Source organism: Thermobia domestica, chromosome 11, assembly GCF_964235325.1.
Source record: "Thermobia domestica chromosome 11, izTheDome1.hap1.1, whole genome shotgun sequence".
Taxonomy (NCBI): Eukaryota; Metazoa; Arthropoda; class Insecta; order Zygentoma; family Lepismatidae; genus Thermobia; species Thermobia domestica.
This window is the reverse complement of record NC_137464.1, coordinates 82454470-82474523: the sequence shown is the minus strand read 5'-3', so window position 1 is coordinate 82474523 and position 20054 is coordinate 82454470. Positions and strand designations below refer to the sequence as shown.

Sequence of the window (20054 nt, the reverse complement as noted above, 5' to 3'; positions counted from 1 at the left end):
ACAATAGATAATCAACTATACAATATTACATATTATAATATCACAAATACAGGGTGTCCGAGAAGTCCTTCCCTGATTACAGAAATTGATAACTCAGGCTAGAAATAAGATAGAAATATGAAACTGGTGTAGAATTGTTTACAAACTATAAAAGTTTTTGTCTGTGTTAGGTTTGTTCTGTTTTACCAAGTCTCAATTTTGTTTGTTTTAGGTTTGTAGTACGTAAGTAAGAAGCCCAAGAAGCCATGCCAACCAACCAGGAGAAGGCACAGTGTGTCCTGTGGTACCATGAGACACGATCACCAACCACGGTGCAGAGACAGTTCCAGACAACATTTGGGAGGACTCCACCTGATGTCAAGAGCATTAAAGCCTGGTATGAGAAGTTCAAGAACATAGGGTCGGTTGCTGACCTTCCGAGGTCAAGTCGACCAAGAACCTCAGCAGATACGGTGGAGGCTGTGCGGCAGTCTTTTCTGAGAAGTCCTAAGAAATCGGTGCGCAGGCCTCACGTGAATTACAGATGCCGAAAAGCTCTATCCATGACATTTTACACAAACGTTTATTGTTTCGTGCTTACAAAGTGCAACTCGTTCAGGCCGACGACGGTACACGTCGATATGACTTTGCGGTCGAAATGCTATCACGTATTGAGGCGATAATGGTTATCTCAGACGAATTGCCTTTTCCGACGAAGCGACATTCTTTGTCAGTGGAGTAGTGAATCGCCATAATGTACGCATTTGGGGTTCAGAACCCCCCAGGGAGGTCAGGGAGTTCACCAGAGGCAGTCCAAAGGTGAATGTTTGGTGCGCGTTATTGCACGATCGAATTATCGGGCCATTCTTCTTCGCTGAGGATACCATCACTCTGCAGCGTACCTGGATATGTGGGAGCTGTATGCTGTTCCTCAGCTGCTTCAGTATCGCCCCGATGTCGTTTTTCAGCAAGACGGTGCACCACCTCATTGGGGTTTGGACGTCCGTGCCTATCTCGATAGGACATTTCCTGGGCGATGGATTGGTCGTGATGGACCAACAGCTTGGTCTCCACGCTCTCCTGACATAACCCCATTAGACTTCTTTTTATGGGGTTATGTCAAGGATGAGGTCTACCGAAAACGTGTACCAGATCTTGAAACCCTGCAGCAACGAATAACCACAGTCGTTGCATCGATCCCTCCAGTGATGTTGGCTAATGTGTGGATGGAAATTGAATATCGCCTAGATGTGCTACGTGCTACCAAGGGTGCTCATGTGGAAGTGTATTGATGTGACCAAAACTTTTATAGTTTGTAAACAATTCAACACCAGTTTCATATTTCTATCTGATTTCTAGCCTGAGTTATCAATTTCTGTAATCAGGGAAGGACTTCTCGGACACCCTGTAGAACTACTTCGATCCATGTAGAGTTCCTTAGTATAATAAAAATTGTGTGAATAAGATTCATCTCTAAACTCTTAATTTTCTTTAAACTTTTTATATGTAAGTTTGAGTATATAACGAGTTTGTAAAATATTGAAAAAGTCCTGACATTCGAGCAAAACACAATTCAGGCTATCTAACTCTTAAGCTATAACAATATTCTGTAAATACACAAATAATAATTATTGTACTGAATTGAATAATTATTATTTAACTTATAAACTTATAAAGATAGTTATAAATTCAACTTATAAAGATATATTGACACTAGCAAGCTATTCAAATTTTCCACTTGATATAAACACATCGATATGCTATTTAAAGTTACTATTTGATATGTAACTTTCATATGGATGTTATCTATGGCATCTTATGTGTTTGACCTTTCAATATAGAAAATTTCTATATTTAGCATTACTTAACTCCAGTATAATGGTTCAGTACAGTGTAATGGGTTAATGAAAAGTACGGTAAAATATCAAAACTTAAAATATAACCGTATATTCTATTAACATACTCCCTTGTACCCATTCATCATTGAATAGACTACGTGAATCACTAAGTTGTCTTTCAGAGAATTGTCCCTAGGTTTAGTGAAATGAAGTGTATTGTAGTTACGTTTCAGTAATTTTTGAACTATGTTCATAGTTTCTGCACTTCGTAGTAATCTGAAATATCAATGCTTTTCTATTCTTTCGATTATATAAACCAAGTGATATGGAATTCATTTACGCTAATTACCTGATTACATTTCTATATACTTTACACAAGAGAAATGAATATTAAACATTTCAATGAGTGAATTAGTTCTTATTTTTTTCTTCTTTGCCAATGGTCATTGTCAGAAGGGTCAAATTAAAGAATAATAAACTAGTCTAATAATACTAAAATACATACGCATTATTTTCCAGCTATAATTAATAGTATTTGCTCCTTCTTGTATATATAATATGATATACTAAATATATTTATTTGAATTAAACATTACATTTCGTTTTGAACGATCACAACCTTCTTTAAAACTCAAGGTTGAAGAAAGAAAAACATACGTGCAGAAACTCAACATTTCTACGTTTTTCTTTTCACAATAATTTAGTTTTATACATAAATAATTACAGTCTTGTATAATTCGTGTTTTCAGTTCTAGTATTATGTAATGTTGATTCGAAGTGCGCATTGTTCGGAGCAGATCTATTAAAAAAAACCAAATTGGTAATTTGCCACACGCACCGATTCAACATTTGCATTAAGGAAAAACAACAACAAAGTACACACATAGAACCATGATGTGAAAAGTATAATTTTATCCTTACGTAATATTGCTCACTTCAATAGAACCTGCATTGGAAACAGAATTAAGGTGGATCACTAGATGTCCTCGGTACTATATTAAACGCTGCTTAAATAGTGCGGCCTTGCCAGATAGTGTCGAGTATTCACTGATGCCAGATAATAAAGGAAGTAATCATGGGATTCTGCTTGAATACTTACTGGAGAAATTAGTTTTCGACCCTTATCGCAATTCACAGCTAAACCTCGCTTCTCCAATTGCAACGTTAGACTCCAGAAATTTTCTTATTGTGATCACCAAGGTAAACGTACAAATTTGGCAACAACGCATTATGGCGTTCTGCGCAAGTTTCTTCTCAAAATCTATTTCCTTAAATGTAGATTAATATTTAAATAAAATGTGAAACATAACACGAAAAACGGTCAAACAATATATCTACTTCGTAATGAGATCGTTACTATAAAATATTTTACAAATGCAAATAAATATTTCATAAAACTGAGCATTTCTAGTAAGATCTAACAGCAGGGGTGCCATCTTGTGTACTCATTGCAAAATGAGTCAAATATTTCCTTTTATTTGTTACTTTTTTCGATATCAGAAGACACAACCAAATGAATCAGTGTCTTGTGTTGTAGCCGAAACATAACTCTACCTTACAGTACAATATTTATATGTAACGTTTCATTGCGCAGTAGTTAAGGTAATGAGCTAAAATATGTACTGACTTCCGGGTAGTGATCCGCCTTAATCCATTCTAGTGTCATACCTTTTTCTCCCAAACATCACAAAGTCGCAATGAAGATAATGATCATCCTTATTACAATAGATTAGTGTACACAATGAAAACGCATAAGATCGTAATAGAAACCACATTGAGTAAAATTTACCTCCATTCTGGTGAAAGTAGACATTCCCATGTTTTCCGTTAGCCTGAAATGGCAGCAGTGTCATCTCATATAACAAAGGAAACTACATGAATGAGCATAAACATACGTTTGATAATGATAAAGATAACATCAAAATAATAGCAATATCACTCTTACTACTACTACTAATAATAATAATAATAGAACTATTATTACTAATATTGTTATTATTTTAATGTTTTCTTATTAGTACCATACGTATTTTTATGTTTAGAATTAACTATAAAGCTCGCTTTTTATAACAGGTATTAGCAGTAGCTAATTTATCTCTTTTATGTCTTGAATCAATTTTTTTTTTTCTTTTAAACGAATGGTTAGGATTTGTACTCTTGAACTGATCGTAACAGATTTACGCCATGCATATATTTTTTTTTTGTCTACCCACATCTTTAAGTGTTCCCACTATGCCCATGTAATATCTACGACGGAATGTGTATTGTACTCAGTTAATAGTTTTGTTAATAATAGAAAATCATTCTAAAATAAAATTCTTAGCAGCTAGGAGAAGCATGTCCTTAGTAATCGGGCATTTTGCGTAGGTCTTTTCGCAATTTTCTCCTCGTCGTGCTGTATCAATGGCTTGCTTAATGCTTGTGCCATCGAAAACAATGCCAGTCATAAAATTACTGTAATGGAAAACAAAATAAATATCGTAAAATATAAAGTTCAATATAGTTAAATATTATAAAGCTCAATATTATAAAATTAATAGACCAAAATTATACCCTAGACCTAGATCAATCAGAGAACATACAGAATTAATACAGTTAAAATCCAGTTTGGTAAGCCAGAATGTTAGTGAAAATGAACTTGAAGATATTGTAAATATTCCTCCTTAATATTACTACCGTCTCTATAAATTTATTTTCATTTATTTATTTATTTATTTTCCTTTTAACTTTCAAGCGACCATAAAGATGAAAATATAACTTTGCAGTGTTAGAAAAGGAAGAGTTTCAGATTTTGGTAGATTAAAATGTTGCATAATCATTATATTATCAAAACGCAACTTAATATTCCTCTGTACGTTGTGTATTGGAGACAAGAAAAAATTCTGATCAATAAATCAAAACTAAGAACTTTTACGAGGTTTAGATGCTTTTATTTTTCTTCATTTGGTGAATAAAACTAAGCAATGAATGAAAATAGAGGATTTAGGATTTGGATTTCTGGGCTTTCGGCATCTAAGGCCATTTAGCCCTTCACGATTTGAGGATGACGTCCCTCGGCGAGCACACAATCCGGGGAAATTGAAGGAAGAAAGGATTGGGGAAGGAAGGAAGCGGCCTGGGACATATAAGTTAGGTACCACCCCGGCATTTGCCTGGTGTGAATGAGGAAAATCCAGGAAAACCTCATTCAAGGTGGCTGGCCTGAAAAACCTGTTACACTTCTTCGACGAGTGACCTCACCGGGAATCGAATCCGGGACCGCTCGCACCTAAGGCGAGAGCGTTAGCTACTACGAATGAAAATATAGAATCGAAAAGAGAAATGTATAGGGGTTCTAAATGATATATTTTAAATCTTTGTCTGGTGAGAACGGAAAGATTGTAAAGTATCTTTCAGAATGATTCTTGTTAATACTTAAGCTGTTTCAATTTTTCCAGTGACGGTTGACTGGATGAGACTTACTCGCTAGTCCACAACTTTTTCCCCATCTACTACACAATATTGCAATGCATTTATTTCAATTTAAAAGGGAAAAAAAAATCCAAGCATGTCCTTGATAGGACTAAGACATGTGATTGACGTGTTTTGTGCTCATTAGGCTAGCTTTTTATCAATTGAAATTTATCAATTGACAAAATCAACTGCTTGCATCATCCAGTTGTCGAAAAGTAAATGGTATCATGTCATATTAAGCAACGTTCAGATACAGATTTCCAAACTGAAGGTTAATGCCTCAACATAATTCAAATTACAGACAACAATAAAATAAAGCTAAAAATAATTGCAAATACTCTAGGATACATATTGAATAACTCAAGTAAAAAGATTTTGATTGTATCTGGGGAATCAAAAACTTTTCAAACGGTTTCGGCATTTGCTGATATCTTTATCAATTATTTCTATTCGCTGCTAAACTAGTAATATATGGGCAAATTCCTATGGAACCTTTTTGGAAGAAAGAAAATCGAAATGAATTTCTCACATCTCAAGTTATGTTGAACTTGGCTTCTTAAAAAATAGTTACAGAATATAAAAGACAAATTTATGTCAACTTTATATTCTGCACAGATTTTGTAAGTTAAAATTTACCATTTAGCGTTCAACAAGTAGACAAATGATTTTTTTTTTTTTTTTTTTTTTTTTTTTTTTTACGAACAGCTAAAGTATATAATAACCTTCAAATACTGAAAAGTCTATCAACTTTGTAATGTTATTTGTAAGAATCTAAGTTCAACACAATTCAATAAGTAAAGAATTTATTTTACTTCTCTCTCAGAAGGTTTCCTCAGGAAGGTAGGAAGCTACCGATATGTTATCAGTTTAGCAACAAATAGAAATCATTGATGAAGATGACAATGGGAATCGAAACAGTTTGAAATAATGTGTAATTTCCCCAAACATCTTCCTTATTTGAATTAATATGGAAAATAACTATCATTCGATAACGACTGTCAATTTTTACGGTTACTCGTATTAAAATTGTAGTGGGTCCTTAACAGCTACCCAACGGATGCGTATGTATAGTCGAAAATTCAATATCACTTCGCGTACATTGAAACATTTGACATGTTTTTGAGTTATTATTAGATAATTTGTTCTCGATGACTTGAGCTGTCAATATCGGAAATGCTGAACACAATTTCGTGATAGGGTTAGACACATTAACTAAGGAACACATTATTAATATTTCTACTTAACTATTACTTTAGACGAAATCGTATAATAGCTTTTTAATATCTAGAATTGTTTGATCTTAAACATGAGTAATCAACAGTTTAAAAGTTTGAGCGATAACCTAGCGTCGAAACTTAATAGTGACATATATATATATATATATATATATATATATATATATATATATATATATACAAATATTAAGAAAAAGAAAAGATTAAAATACCTTGTAATTCCATCTATAATTTTATCAATGCTTGATGCACTACCTGTGTTGACCCTACTCGTTGCAGATTTGATATAATAACATATAGCTCGTTGTGTGCACACTGAGCTGTCAATATTGTAAGTTGAAAGTGCGTCATCAATTTTGGTAATAAATTGTTTAAAACCGCTTTCTTCTTCATCTGTAATAAGAATGAAAAAAATAAATAAAGCATATCTATAGATAAAATGGAAATTTATCCTGACAATTTGAAATACAACGTTTAAAAATATCAAATATTTCCTCAACACTTTTCTGCCCAGCATAAACTTTTTCAATAGCATTCCAGTTTTCATCGATCTTTTAGAAGCTTTCACCTGTAAGATTCACGTACCTAAGTAACTTTAACGTCAGTATATCTATTCTTGATGTTCTGCCTGGTGTATCGGAAAAAATTGGAAGATAAGAAAATAGGAGGGAAATAGACACAAAAAGAAGAAAATAAGTTAAAAAATAATAATAAATTATGCGAATTGGCAGGGCTGTATATCTTACATTAAAAATTGGACTTGCACTTTCTTTAAAATACATTTAAAGTTCCTTGTTAAGCCCACACCCACTTTGTTGAATTTTAGTTAATAACTTAAACAGCGAAGAATATCAAAAAGATGTAGAAAGTAAGACAAATAATTAGCAGAAAATTGGTTACTTTCCAATTTATCCTCCCGTGGGAAAGCTAAATATTCTCCAGACGTATCGGAACAACAAGCTAGTTCCGTCTTCAATGGTAAGGTAAAAAGGATAAAATCGGATAAGAGAAATATGGTATGAGAACAGAAATACATACTGCCAAATGAACGTAACATGAAAAATGGACACTAAAAAGAACGCGCAAAGCACAGTGGAAGACGGAAAGAGTTGAGTTTGAAAAAGCTTAGTTCTATGCTACATCACTGTTGCCAGAACCAAAATACACATTAAAGTAGGTAGCCAGAATCCAGATTTAAAATCGGTTCATATTTATGAATAAAGAATGATTCTTTAATCATTCGGTTTCTTTTTTTCTGAACCTACTACATCAACCTGTCTTATATTATGTGTATGTTGCTTTAGGTGAAGTGACAATCCCGACATAGCCTCTTCTTGTGACTTTATTGACTGTTTAATGCGTTCTTTAATTCTAGTGTTAATATTGTGCTTGGTTTAATCTATATATGAAGAGACATATTCACACTAAACGCGATAAATACACGACTTATTTAGTGAACCAACAAAATCATTTTTTAAATCGGTTAGATGCTTTTCTAAAATTTGTGGGGAGAAAGTAGAAGCAGATATATTACGCTTTGCAAAAATACGTTGAATTTTTGTCGATAATTGTGGTAAGTAAGGAATTCGTATCTAAAAGTTTGCTTCTTTGTGAATATCTTTTTCGGAACCTTGGACCGATCTATATGTTTGATTAAACCATTTTTATAAGATACGCAACTTATAACCATTCTTTTGTCCTATTTGATATAAAAACTGTATTTCACCATTGAGATCACTTGGATGATCACAAATTACTAATGCCCTACGAAAGAAATTCTTCCAAATATTGGCCCTGTATAGTGGTGGATGAACTGACTGTTGATGTATGTAAGTAGTGTCTGCAGTGGGTTTTCGATATACTTTTGTTATAAGTTTATTGGGCTACTGGGTAATGAGTTAATAAGGAAGACAGTTATCAGATTCACGATCGAGAATGACTTTAACCTAGGATGCTAATTATTGAACTTTCAAATATTTGTGAAATAGTATTTTCATCACTTGTAAAGTAGTAAAATGTCATCGGCATAACGATAATATCTAATATACTTAAATGTATCCATAGTAAAATAGACGTTTCTATCTGATCTTTTACATTACTTTCGTTTAGCGGTATGTATTCCTGTTCCCATGCCATATCCGTTTTTATGATTATTACCTTACCACTAAAGACGGAATTAGTTTGTTGTTCCGATACGTCTGAAGAATATTTAGTTTTCCCACAGAGGATATATTGGTAATTACAGCATTGTGTCTACTCCTCCCTAATGATAAGTAAGCTATCGTCACAACTCTGGGAACACCAGCCAAGCTCCGTCCAGCTCCTCACCTTCTAAGTAGTTGACTTAGAACCAAACTATTGACAAGATGTGGTAAAGCTGTCTAAACCGAGCGGGTCCTCCAAAAATGGTGACTCTCGGGAGGAATAAACCCAAAACCGTAACGCCACAGAACTCAGGACTTAGCAATTGTAAGTTGGTCTGATAGCTATTAGTCGTAGAATAGGTAATGGCGATTATATAACTCCTCTCCTGCAACACTTATTTACTACTATACATGTATTTTAATAGAAACAACTATTTACTGGAAATAAACTAAATCAAAAGAAATTTAACCTTTTATTGCACCTGTTTATTAGTTCATTAACATACAACGTATATCATTAATATTTCACATACTACAAGATTAGAGTCATTTTTTACACTCATTTTTTGAGTTCTTCAATTGATTTTTTTTGTTTGGTCCGCCGATTTCTCGGCCGTCGAGTACGGAACAACGAGACGAAACAACTTTGGAAACGATTAACCATATATTTTGATGTGTCTACATACTTTTTTTAAAAAGTAGAGTTCTTAATATATTTTCCATAGTTTTCCTCTTGTGTGAAACTGATACCTATTACCTGAACAGAGCGTTTTCTACTGACGACTAGTTCCTAACAGAGTCCAACAACCATTAATGGGCCAAAAGGAATACACTCCTTACTCTTCGTAAGTTCTAGAAAGGTTTTTCTTTGTCAGTTGCGTCACTTGTCAAAATGGGAAGTTATTATTTCTGAGAATATAACAATCTTTAACATTTTAAAATAATACAATATATTCAACAGTTCTTTAACAAGTTTAATAAAATTAGCTTTTTATGGACCTAGATTTCTTTCGTATCTGGTTCGAGATTCAAATAAGTGTGCTAAAAAGAACGCTTCACGATGATTAACCAGTTTTTGAAATTCACACACACTCACACACACATATATATATATATATATTGACAGAATGTTCTCTTTCACTCACTTCTTCTTCTAACCGTTAACTTTTATGCTACTAGATGGCAGGATAATAAAAGACAGAACACTATCAAGTAGCAACTTATACAAAGACTTTATAGAAAAACAGTTCAGTTCACGAAATTTTAGTTTTCATAATGAAAGAAATTTCGGTGAGAAACAAATCAGTGACATGGTGAGTAATCCATTGTTAATTTGAATCATCCTCTCACACCCCTACATAATTTTAAGACAGATAATAGGTACAAAACGCTATTACATGAACAACTAATTGTTTTCAACACACCCCTTCCGTATAGTTTATAAAGTTGGGTGCCCAACAATAATGACGTCGTAAACAAGGCACCCAAATTTTTGGTCTGTAAAAAAAGGTTTGGAAGTGGTTATTAGTTTATTTGATAGCGTTTTGTAGATACTGCCTGGCTTACTTCCTATTATTTTAACGTTCCTCAGTCTTTAAGACATTTACTAAAATAAATAAAGAAAAGAAAAAAGGATTGTAAGCTTAGCGAAGGGATTTAATTATACAGGTATGTAAAATATAAATGCTCAAACTGTAACTGTGGGAAAACATACGAAGTAATATAAAGTGGAGCAACTATGAGTTTACGAAGAACAAAACAAAAATACTCACTTTGATACATAAAGACATAATATATCTTAGATTTTGTTGCCAATTTATTGCGGTATTTTGAGTATCATGACTTTCACATATGATATAGAACATACTACCCTACGCTTTATTACTATTATTAAGGATTCTGCCTGTTGGCAGGTCCTCAGACAGTTTTTTTTTTTTTTTTTTTTCAGGTTCGGGTGTTTCTTCCTCGTATCTCAACCATCAGCTTCCTCTTTTAACTCTTAATATTTTTTTCTGTTTTCCAAATCATCGACCGTTGTGTTCTTCTTTCTAATTCTCGCTTTTCTTTCTCGGTTCTTTCCTTTTATGGCGATATGAAGAAGACAATTTCTTCGAAAGATGTCTATAGTTCAATTGGCCTTCCTACGGAGGATGCTGGTTAAAAGTGCCCCCTTCTCTCCTATCTGATTTGAATCTTCTTCGCTTGTTACTCTTTCCGTCCATTTTATCTTCTTCATCTTCCTCCAACACACACTTTGAAGTTTTCTAAATATTTCTTCTTTCGTAATGTCGAAATCTCCGAACCGTACAGTCCAATACTTCATATATAGCATTTGACCAGTTTCTTCCTTAGTCTAATATTAAGCCAGCTAGTTAAGAGTGATTTGTTCTTGTTAAATGACCCTTTGGAGACAGTAATTCTTGACCTGATCTCGTTGGTGCAGTAAGCGTTTATCCTCATAACACTTCCCAGATATTCAAAAGGATCGACATCTTCAAGTTGTCTTTGTTCTACTCTGACTAGTGAAAGCGCGTTTTCACGGGATATTCTCATTCAATCTCTATTCTATATTATTTCCCAGTATCAACTGTTTGTTCATATTTTCTGTAGTTCTTCTTCAGTTTCAGCTACAATAACTGTCATCCGCATACCTAACCTTGTTAATGATCCGTCCCCCAACCTTGAAATCTTCAACTTCCATTAATGATTCCTTCTAAGCATTCACTGTAACTGTTGAATAATTGGAGTGATATACTACATCCATATCTTACTCCTTGATTCACCCTTGTTCTGTGTGGAGGTTACGAACCAGTTGTCGGTTTCTACAGTTGATCCCGATTTCTTTAAGTATTTTCAGAAGTTTGGTCTAATTGACCAGGTCAAAAGCATTTTAGCACTCGATGAGGCACAAACACAGCTCTTCCCTTACTTCAAGAACGCGTTCTGTTACAATTCTCGTCAAACCAATAGTATCTCTGGTGCGTTTCCTTAGCTGGAATCCAAATTGATCTTCTTCCAACATGTCTTCTATCTTACTTTCCACCAGCCTGTTCAGTATAGGCGCAATAATCTTTCCAGTGTGGGAAATAAGATTAATGATTTTGTAGTCACTGCAGTCCTTTGCCTGCTTTTTCTTAGGTAATGCAACCATTGTAAAATCAAGATAATCCTTCAGCCATTCTTCACTCAAGTAGATTTTGTTAATAAGTGAAGTCAGTAGTTTCGCTGCACTGTCTCTCAATCACTTGAACAAATCAGTTGGTGTGTCGTCGTCTCCAGTGGCCTTTTTCCTTCGCATGACTTTGATGGCTTGTACAACTTCAGTTTTCAGTATAGCTACTGAATCCTTTTTCTTCACCATTCACCTCTTTCTCTGTTTCCATCGTTACTTCTTTTGGGTGGTTCTTCTAATCATATAGATACTTCTTTATCTATCCTTTCCAGATTCTAAAGACTCATTGATTGTCAGTTACTACATGACCTTGTTTATCTTCAATTCCAAAAGTACAATTTGTTAGGTTTCTATCCTAATTCTTGTGCTTTCTAATACATCAGATCCTATCTGCTACGCAATTGAAGTTCCATTATTTCTTCACATATCTATTCCACACACTTATCTTTGGCTTTGTCAGTCTCTCTTCTCAATCCATTATTCAATCTTCTGTATTCTTTGATGTCCGTAGTTTTCCTCAACTTTCTTAAGGATCGCCTCAGTTTTCCATGGATTTCTCGGTGCTCTTTCCATCTTGCCGATGTTGTTGTGAATCGGTTTAACTTTACTCCAGCTATTTTTTACACTGCCTATCATTATCACATCACGATTGCACAGAATTTTTCTGCAATCTATTCTTTCACATCAGTGTCCTTACTTCTTAGTCACTTTAAGATCCATTTTCGATTTCTTCTCCCATTTTTCTTTATTGACTTCAACTAGATTTGCACTTCCGCTACTAGATTTTGATCTGAATAAATGTTCATTCCTGATTGTGTCTTTGTGTCTCGTATACTATTCCCAAAACATTGTTTGACAAGACTGTAATCGATTTGTTAACGTTTCTTTCCATGTGTATAGCATGAGTTTCCTTTTCTTAAACCATGTATTCCTCACTACCATATCATGTTACGTACAGAAGTCGATAAACATCTGGCCCCATGTGTTTCTTCTATCCAAAATTTATGTGGGTGCATATCAATGGTGGGACGTGTTATATGTTTTCAGGGGAGTCTCGATATTTTTTGATTGATTTCCTTTCAGTTAAAATCTTTTATGAACACTGTCATAAAAGGCTGTGTTGTGATAAAGTAAAATATACAGGTACTACAGATGTGTTCAAATTATTAGACTCAACATTCAGTTTCTGAATATTTTTCTGTTCTTACAATATTACGTGAGAAAATACGTTCGAACTTAGTCCAAATTACTACTTTGTAATTCTGTCCTAATTTCTAGTGGGTGTGGCATATGTTTTTCAATATCAATAAAGCAAATGCGTACGTAACATTCAAATATAATTACTATAAAGTGTGTATATCCAAATTGGAAACAAAAATTGGAATGTTATATTTACAAGAAAATTATCTCTCACACAAAGATTAATATTTCTTATAAAATCCCTTATTCTTTATTAAGTCTTTTATCCTTTGTGGCATCTTATGTACGAGTTTAGCACATTTTACCTTCAAGTCAGCATCGTGATACCACAAATTATTGATCTTGATCAATTGAAGTTTGGTTCTAATGTGCTTCTTCTCTAGCTGTTCTTTCATGAAGCTCCAAAAGTTTTCAATCGGGTTTATATCAGGACTAGTGCCTGGCCACGGAAGTACACTAATTTCGTTGTCTTCGAAGAATTTTGTCACAGCTTTGGCCCGGTGGTATGGGGCTCCACCATGCATAAAGATGAATTGTACGTCATCAAACCAGAGTGCAGTCTGGGAAAGCAGTTCTTCTTGAAGAATTTGTAAGTATTGGTCATGCTTCATTATCCTCTCTACTATATATAGTCTTCCAGGCCTAAAGACAAAGATCATACCCCAGACCATGACTGAAGTAGGATGTTCACGATTTATTAAAGACATTCCAACTTGAATTCCTCCCAGGTCAACGTCGAACATATTGTGAATATTCATCAGACACAAAGATACATGATTCATCACTGAAACACACTATTCTCCAATCGTCAGCAGTCCAATATTCTAGGCTTCGTGCCCATTCGAGGCACTTCCTTGCCATGATTGGAGTAGACTCTATTTTTTATTTTCTTTCTTGACCATATGCTTTTATTCCCTCAGCACAAAGAATCATTCGAACACTTTCAGGCCAAATGTCTGCGCCATACTCAGCCATTTTTATGCTTAAGTCTATTAGAAGTTGCATTTCTGTTTCTCAGAGCCAATCTTTTTAGTTTTCTGATACCTCTTAGCGATAGCTTTAGTTTTCACCCACACTTCTCAATCCTATTTTGGCTCTTGTTCATTTCAACAGAGATTCTACTTACAGATTTTTGTTCTATCCCAACTCTACTAGCAATGGCTTGCTGTGTATATCTTATTTCCACCAGAAGTATTTTGTTAACTTCCATTTTCCGCGGAGAAAGGTCTTTTGCTTTACCCATTATGCTGCAATTGCAGGACTACAAAGAATAAAAGATTGATACACGAAACACGTCACGATCATTTTAAATTTTCCCGTTCGAATTATTGAACGCTTTGAATGTCGTTAACTTCTTACGACAGCAACCAAAACACTTCAGACTGTAACTTGTTGATAGGAAGCACAATAGCTATCTACAACTGAAACAACACTTTCAGAATTTCCTCCCCTCACTAATACCATCTGCTGTTCAACGGTGATATCACCACTTCAACTGTACAGTAAACAAATGAAGGGTCCTATATTGGTGGTTTAACCATTAAATTAAATGTTCTAGAACTCTGAAATTAGGACTCCTATATCAATTTTGCATTTTTCGAGCGTAAGTGTAGTAATTTGAACACGTCTGTATAAGGATAAGTTGGGGCTGCCCTAGCTTAGTCAGTAACACGGCTGACAAACGCAAGAGAAACGGGTTCAAACCCGGGTTCAATGTTAGGGATAAGTTACTGTAATGAATATTCTCAACATACGTAATCATAACATTAAGTGGGTACTTTAAACAACCTACATGATGCACAATGATTGCAAGAGGCAATGATATTATGAACACGTTACTAAAAGAAAATATCACATTCATACAAATTAAAACGAAAAGAATCATAATAAAAGCAAATAATTTTAAAGGTGTTGCATAAAGAACTTGCAAAAATTTTGTTGTGAACATAAACTACAAAGTGGCTAACTTACGTGCGTTGCTTAGTTGCCTTTGAGAAACAAATTTGAAAGAAACAATTATGTTTTAGACGTTAGAAATTTTAACTTCCATCTCCATGTTTTAATTGCTTATTATTTTTTGATAATGGCAAGTGAGGAATATTTATTTTATTTTGTTTCCATCAAACAAAATAAAAAATATGTGCGTCGGAGCATTCACGTAGTCGGTGCGCATGCTTCTACCTAGTCCGAACAATCCCACCACATCACTCGCAGCTCTTTCTTCCACTACGCTGTTTAACTCTTCCATCACTATGACGTTGACTTTACCTCTCCGCTCCTTATGCAATATGTCGCTAATCTCGTCATATATTACTTTTGCTTCATTGTCATCATGATCTGTGGTTGGTATATATACACTTATATTACCACGATATCCCCTGCTTTTGCACTTAGCTTTACAAACATCAAAATGTCACTGCAGCATTCCACTCTGGTTACACTTTTTGGCATTTCGTTTGGCATTGCTAATAATACACCATTCTCGGCTTTAATGCCACCTGAATAGAATATTACGTAATTTTTCGATACTATCTCACTTTTTTTTTTTTTTTAAGATCGCACTTCACTCAAACACACCATGATGATTTCACATTCATTCATTTCCACTGTTGTTCTTTGTTGACGAAAAAGGATAGAAAACAATCAAAGAAGAGAATCTGAGAAAAGTGCCACATAGGGTTGCAGAGGAATTAAGGTTATCATTTACGGAAACTAGTAAAAATAATATTAAAAAATAAATGTCACATGAATTGATCGAGCAGCAAAGAAATTGATAATAGTGCGGAAAAATGTTAAACTTTGAAAAGTTTACATTGTACCAAATCAGTTTACTAAATTAGTTGTACTAAATTAGTTGCATAAAAATAACAGTATACTATAAGAGGATTTCCTAAAATCAGTTTTGTCAATCAAGATGTCGCCTGTTGATGGTTCCGAAATCGTTTGGTGATATCGAGAACATCAATTTAGGCATCAAATATGATAGTTAGATTTTACAATGAAAATATGATTGTTTTTCATATATTACTACTGTACTGGAACAATGATGAAAATTACGAAGAAAAGAAAAGAAAAAAGAAGAAACGTATCACTGTCAATTCAACGAGAATTCAGATGTTCAGTTTTGTTTTTCAGTTTTGTCACTAAAATAGAAAATTATTTATGTAACAGCAAACAGAACTAAAAAAAAAGTTATAAGGGAAACAATAAGAGAAAAACATTTTATTTTCATTATAACATATTAGCATGATTAAACACATAAAAGATTTTACATACTATTTCATTCTTAAGTTATAAGAAAAACTGGGTCAGGTATCGGATTGGAAGCATCTCGTATGGAAAGGCCAGGAACGTGTCAGCACAAAAATATTCTACGTAGAAACTGAAATAGATCAAGTCTGAAAGTAGTTTTATAGAATAAGTAAAGAAATAGGAAGAACAAATGACGCAGACGCAGTAGGTCATGTGTTACATTGTGTATCTACATGAAAATTAGTACGTTTTAAGATCATAAGAATAAAGGAGCCCTAATCTTATAACTATTTTCCATTTTCTTTCTTTTTCAAATAGATATGATTGTTCCTTATTATCTTTAAAAATATTAACTTCCATTTACTAGTTAACAATGAAAAGTATTTGATACTATTTAACAGCTAATATAACGTTCATTTATTTCTTCTATATATATCTGATTATACTACGTAACTATTTTTGGTGTAAGCTTTTTGCATCTTCTACACTTTGGATCTAGTAAAGGTGTTTCATTATAGAAGAAGAAAGTTACTAGAAAGTGAAATCATAGACACATAGAAACATGCATGAGCAATTTTAAGGAAAGATATGAGTGTTTTTGGTAAGACAGGAAATAAATGTTATCTATGGTTAAGGGAAAAGAAATAAAGAGAGGAAATGGAATTGATTGAGTTTTGCCGGCAGAATTCTCTCCTAATAGCAACCATCGAACCAAAGGCAGATAAGAAGATAGACCTGATGGTTCCTCTTCATGTGCAGAAACACAAAGTAAATCATGTAAGGATACAGGATGAGTTCTGAAACAGTTTAAAGAATCCAAAGGCTCTCTCTGTAGATGGCATTTTCTCAGATTCCAATATTGTATTGGCCAATGTGGAAGAAGCAGTACTAAGAACCCTGGGTCTATAAGAAATCATGAAGACGAGAACAAGAAAAATACGGAAATAATTTTACATTGAAGACGTGAAAGGAATGTACAGAAAGTTGAACAGCAAATTAAGAATAGAAATCGGAAAGTCAAAGAAGCATACAATAGACGTAAAAAATCATAACAAAGAGGACTTAAAAGGCAAGGGAAGTTGGAATAATGTATATGAAAGTAAATTCAATTGAAACAGGAAGGAAGCTAGGGAAAACTAAAATGATAGTATATAAACCCAGGATACAAATGAGTTTAATGATTAAAAGTTTGAGTCAGAGGAAAAGGATACACTGAGAAGTTGTGCAAGAACAAGAATCATATAAATTTTATTTATATTGAAAAGCAAAACGAAATAAACAAAAATAATAAAAGATTTGAGATATTGAGGAATAAGTTCAAGAAAGCATAATGAAGAAAAAAAGGCAATTTACGCAGATAATATACCTCAAACTAAATACAACTTTCTTACAAGACTGTCTATAATCTTTATTATAAATTAACTAGACATGTTACAGTTTTGGAAGTATATCACTTCCTTCTTCAGACTACTACTCCAAGAGCAAGAGTTGGAGTAGTAGTTTGAAGAAGGAAGTGATATACTTCCGAAACTGTAACATGTCTAGTTAATTTATAATAAAGATTATAGACAGCCTTGTAAGAAAGTTGTATTTAGTTTGTGTTTAAGATTGACACAAGGCCTTTTTATCATAATATTCAAAATATACCTATGAGTCTAAGAATATTAGAGAGTAGGCAGAACTATTAGAACTATTAGACATGAAGAGGACGAAGATAATTTTGATTTTTTTAAAGGATTGATTTAAGAAATGCTTTAATGCGAACTCGGTAATTTTAATGAAGATGCTCAAGAAGCTTGAAATACAATTTTAAAAAATATTAAGAATAAAATTATATACGTATAAACCAACTACTACGAGTTTGAATAGGAGAAGAAATGACGGAAGATAGTGCAATTGCAAGAGGTGCTATCCACGACTAAGTGCTACTTCTCAATGACATCATTCAATATATATATTTAGATAAATTGTTTAAGTACAAAAGAGATTGTTGAAGGACTAGTGTATTTGCTTGGCAAATGGATAGCTATTGTAGAACCTGAGTCGAAAGTTAATATGATGTTGGAATAAAAAAGGAAAAAGAGTACAAATTCAAAAGAAACATACAAAAGACAATTCAAGATATGATAGGCAGCAATGATGAAAACGAAAAAGATGATGTTGAAAGACAGCGCTGAATTACATAAAAGTCGGAACGGAATAGATTGTGTATGAAACAGAATATATATATTAGGAAACGGTGATGAAATAGACTAATATTATCGGCAATGTGTGTGTTTGAGAAGAATGGGAAATCTTAGCTTAGGAGAAAGAGGAAACAAAAGAAAAATAATAGCATATTCTTAAACAAAATAATCTTGAGTTGTACAAAAACTTCTTCGGTATAAGCATTATGAATTATAGTGAAGAAAAAAGAATATTAATTGAATGTACACTTATTTTCTATCAAAATAACTGTTTTATTATAAGTTTTAAGTTGTTAGTTGAAAGTAAGTTTAATTCTACACTCTCAGTTCCTTCTCAAGAAGTGTTATTATTTACGTTGTTACCTGATCACGTCGAATATTCTGTATAGTAGTAGTTATGATTGCCATTGCTTTAGTACTGGATTAGTTGATTATTAGTCCTAGGAAATTTACTAATGAATATTATATTCTAAGATGCTTATTATTCCACAGCCTTCATTCCCTTTTATTTGATAAAAATAGATTTAACTAATAATCTAATTTATATCAATACAACTGAAAGACAGAATAACTCTGAATAATAAATAGCATGATAATAGATGTATTTAAGAGATATAGCTCTAAAAAATACAATTAGTGTCTCACAAACTGAAAAAAAATGAAATGAAATGAAACCTTTAAGTTTTACGTTCCACGATTATGCCGGTTAGGCTAAAGGAGACGGTGATGATGAGAAATGAATTAAAGGTGGAATGAAGAAAGTGGGAGGAAACGGGAGAACCCCAAGAAAACTCACGAGCACGGTGTTTGTCCACCACAAAGTAGACACGGCGCGAGCTGGGATCGAAAAACCCAAGCACCGGAGATGAACAATCTACCACTGAGCCACCGCGCCTCCTTGTCCCACAGACTGTAGTGCTATTAATTTAAATGCACATCCATTTCATATCTGGCGTTATTAGAGTAATGTTGCCAGGGAAAAGAAACTGGGCCTTAGTGTGGTCTTGAAATAATAAAACCCATTTGAAACCTTTTTATCTCGTATAATCTGATCAACATGACATACGGCTAGACCTCTTAATTTGCATATATCGTACACAACATACCAAAGTATCAGCTCAAGTTAGAATTGGATTGTTGTCTACTTTATTGTTCGAGATATAAACAAAAAATGTTAGGTGGGCCTTATTGTGGTCATATACCTGATTTCTTTCTTCAATGTACAATAGATGTCATGAAAGTTTGTTTTAATAATATACCATCTACATAGAAATGTAAAACAAATACAGACAGGTTACTTACTGCGTGCCCAGCCACCAGTGATGACATTTGGCATTCCTGTAACAGTTTGAAATATTTTTGGCACGAGAAAGAGAGCTGTCAATGCCAGTGCTCCAGCTAAAACAAGAGCTCCTATGTTGATATTGGCAACATTGCCTATTTGAGTGTTTGTTGTAGTCATAGTTCCAGTGTTTGGTGTAGTTGGCTGCAGGCCTCCCAAGAGACCAGCTAGTGGTATCGTAATGAATGGCACAGTAAACGAAAGCTCTACCTAGAAAAGATGACAGTAATTGTTAATAGGAAAACGTGTGATG

The 20054-nt window shown here is 33.7% G+C and overlaps 1 protein-coding gene across 1 annotated transcript; it reads right to left on the bottom strand.

The window, feature by feature from the left end:
• Positions 1-3933: 3933 nt before the first annotated feature.
• On the bottom strand, positions 3934-20013 carry LOC145663608 (uncharacterized). The gene is made up of 3 exons (XM_081729717.1): positions 19762-20013; positions 6718-6898; positions 3934-4271 (listed from the first exon to the last, which is right to left on the bottom strand). Exons 1-3 carry the CDS (start codon positions 19919-19921, stop codon positions 4118-4120), a joined length of 495 nt encoding a protein of 164 aa, XP_081585843.1. The 5' UTR covers positions 19922-20013; the 3' UTR covers positions 3934-4117.
• Between the last annotated feature and the right edge of the window lie 41 nt (positions 20014-20054).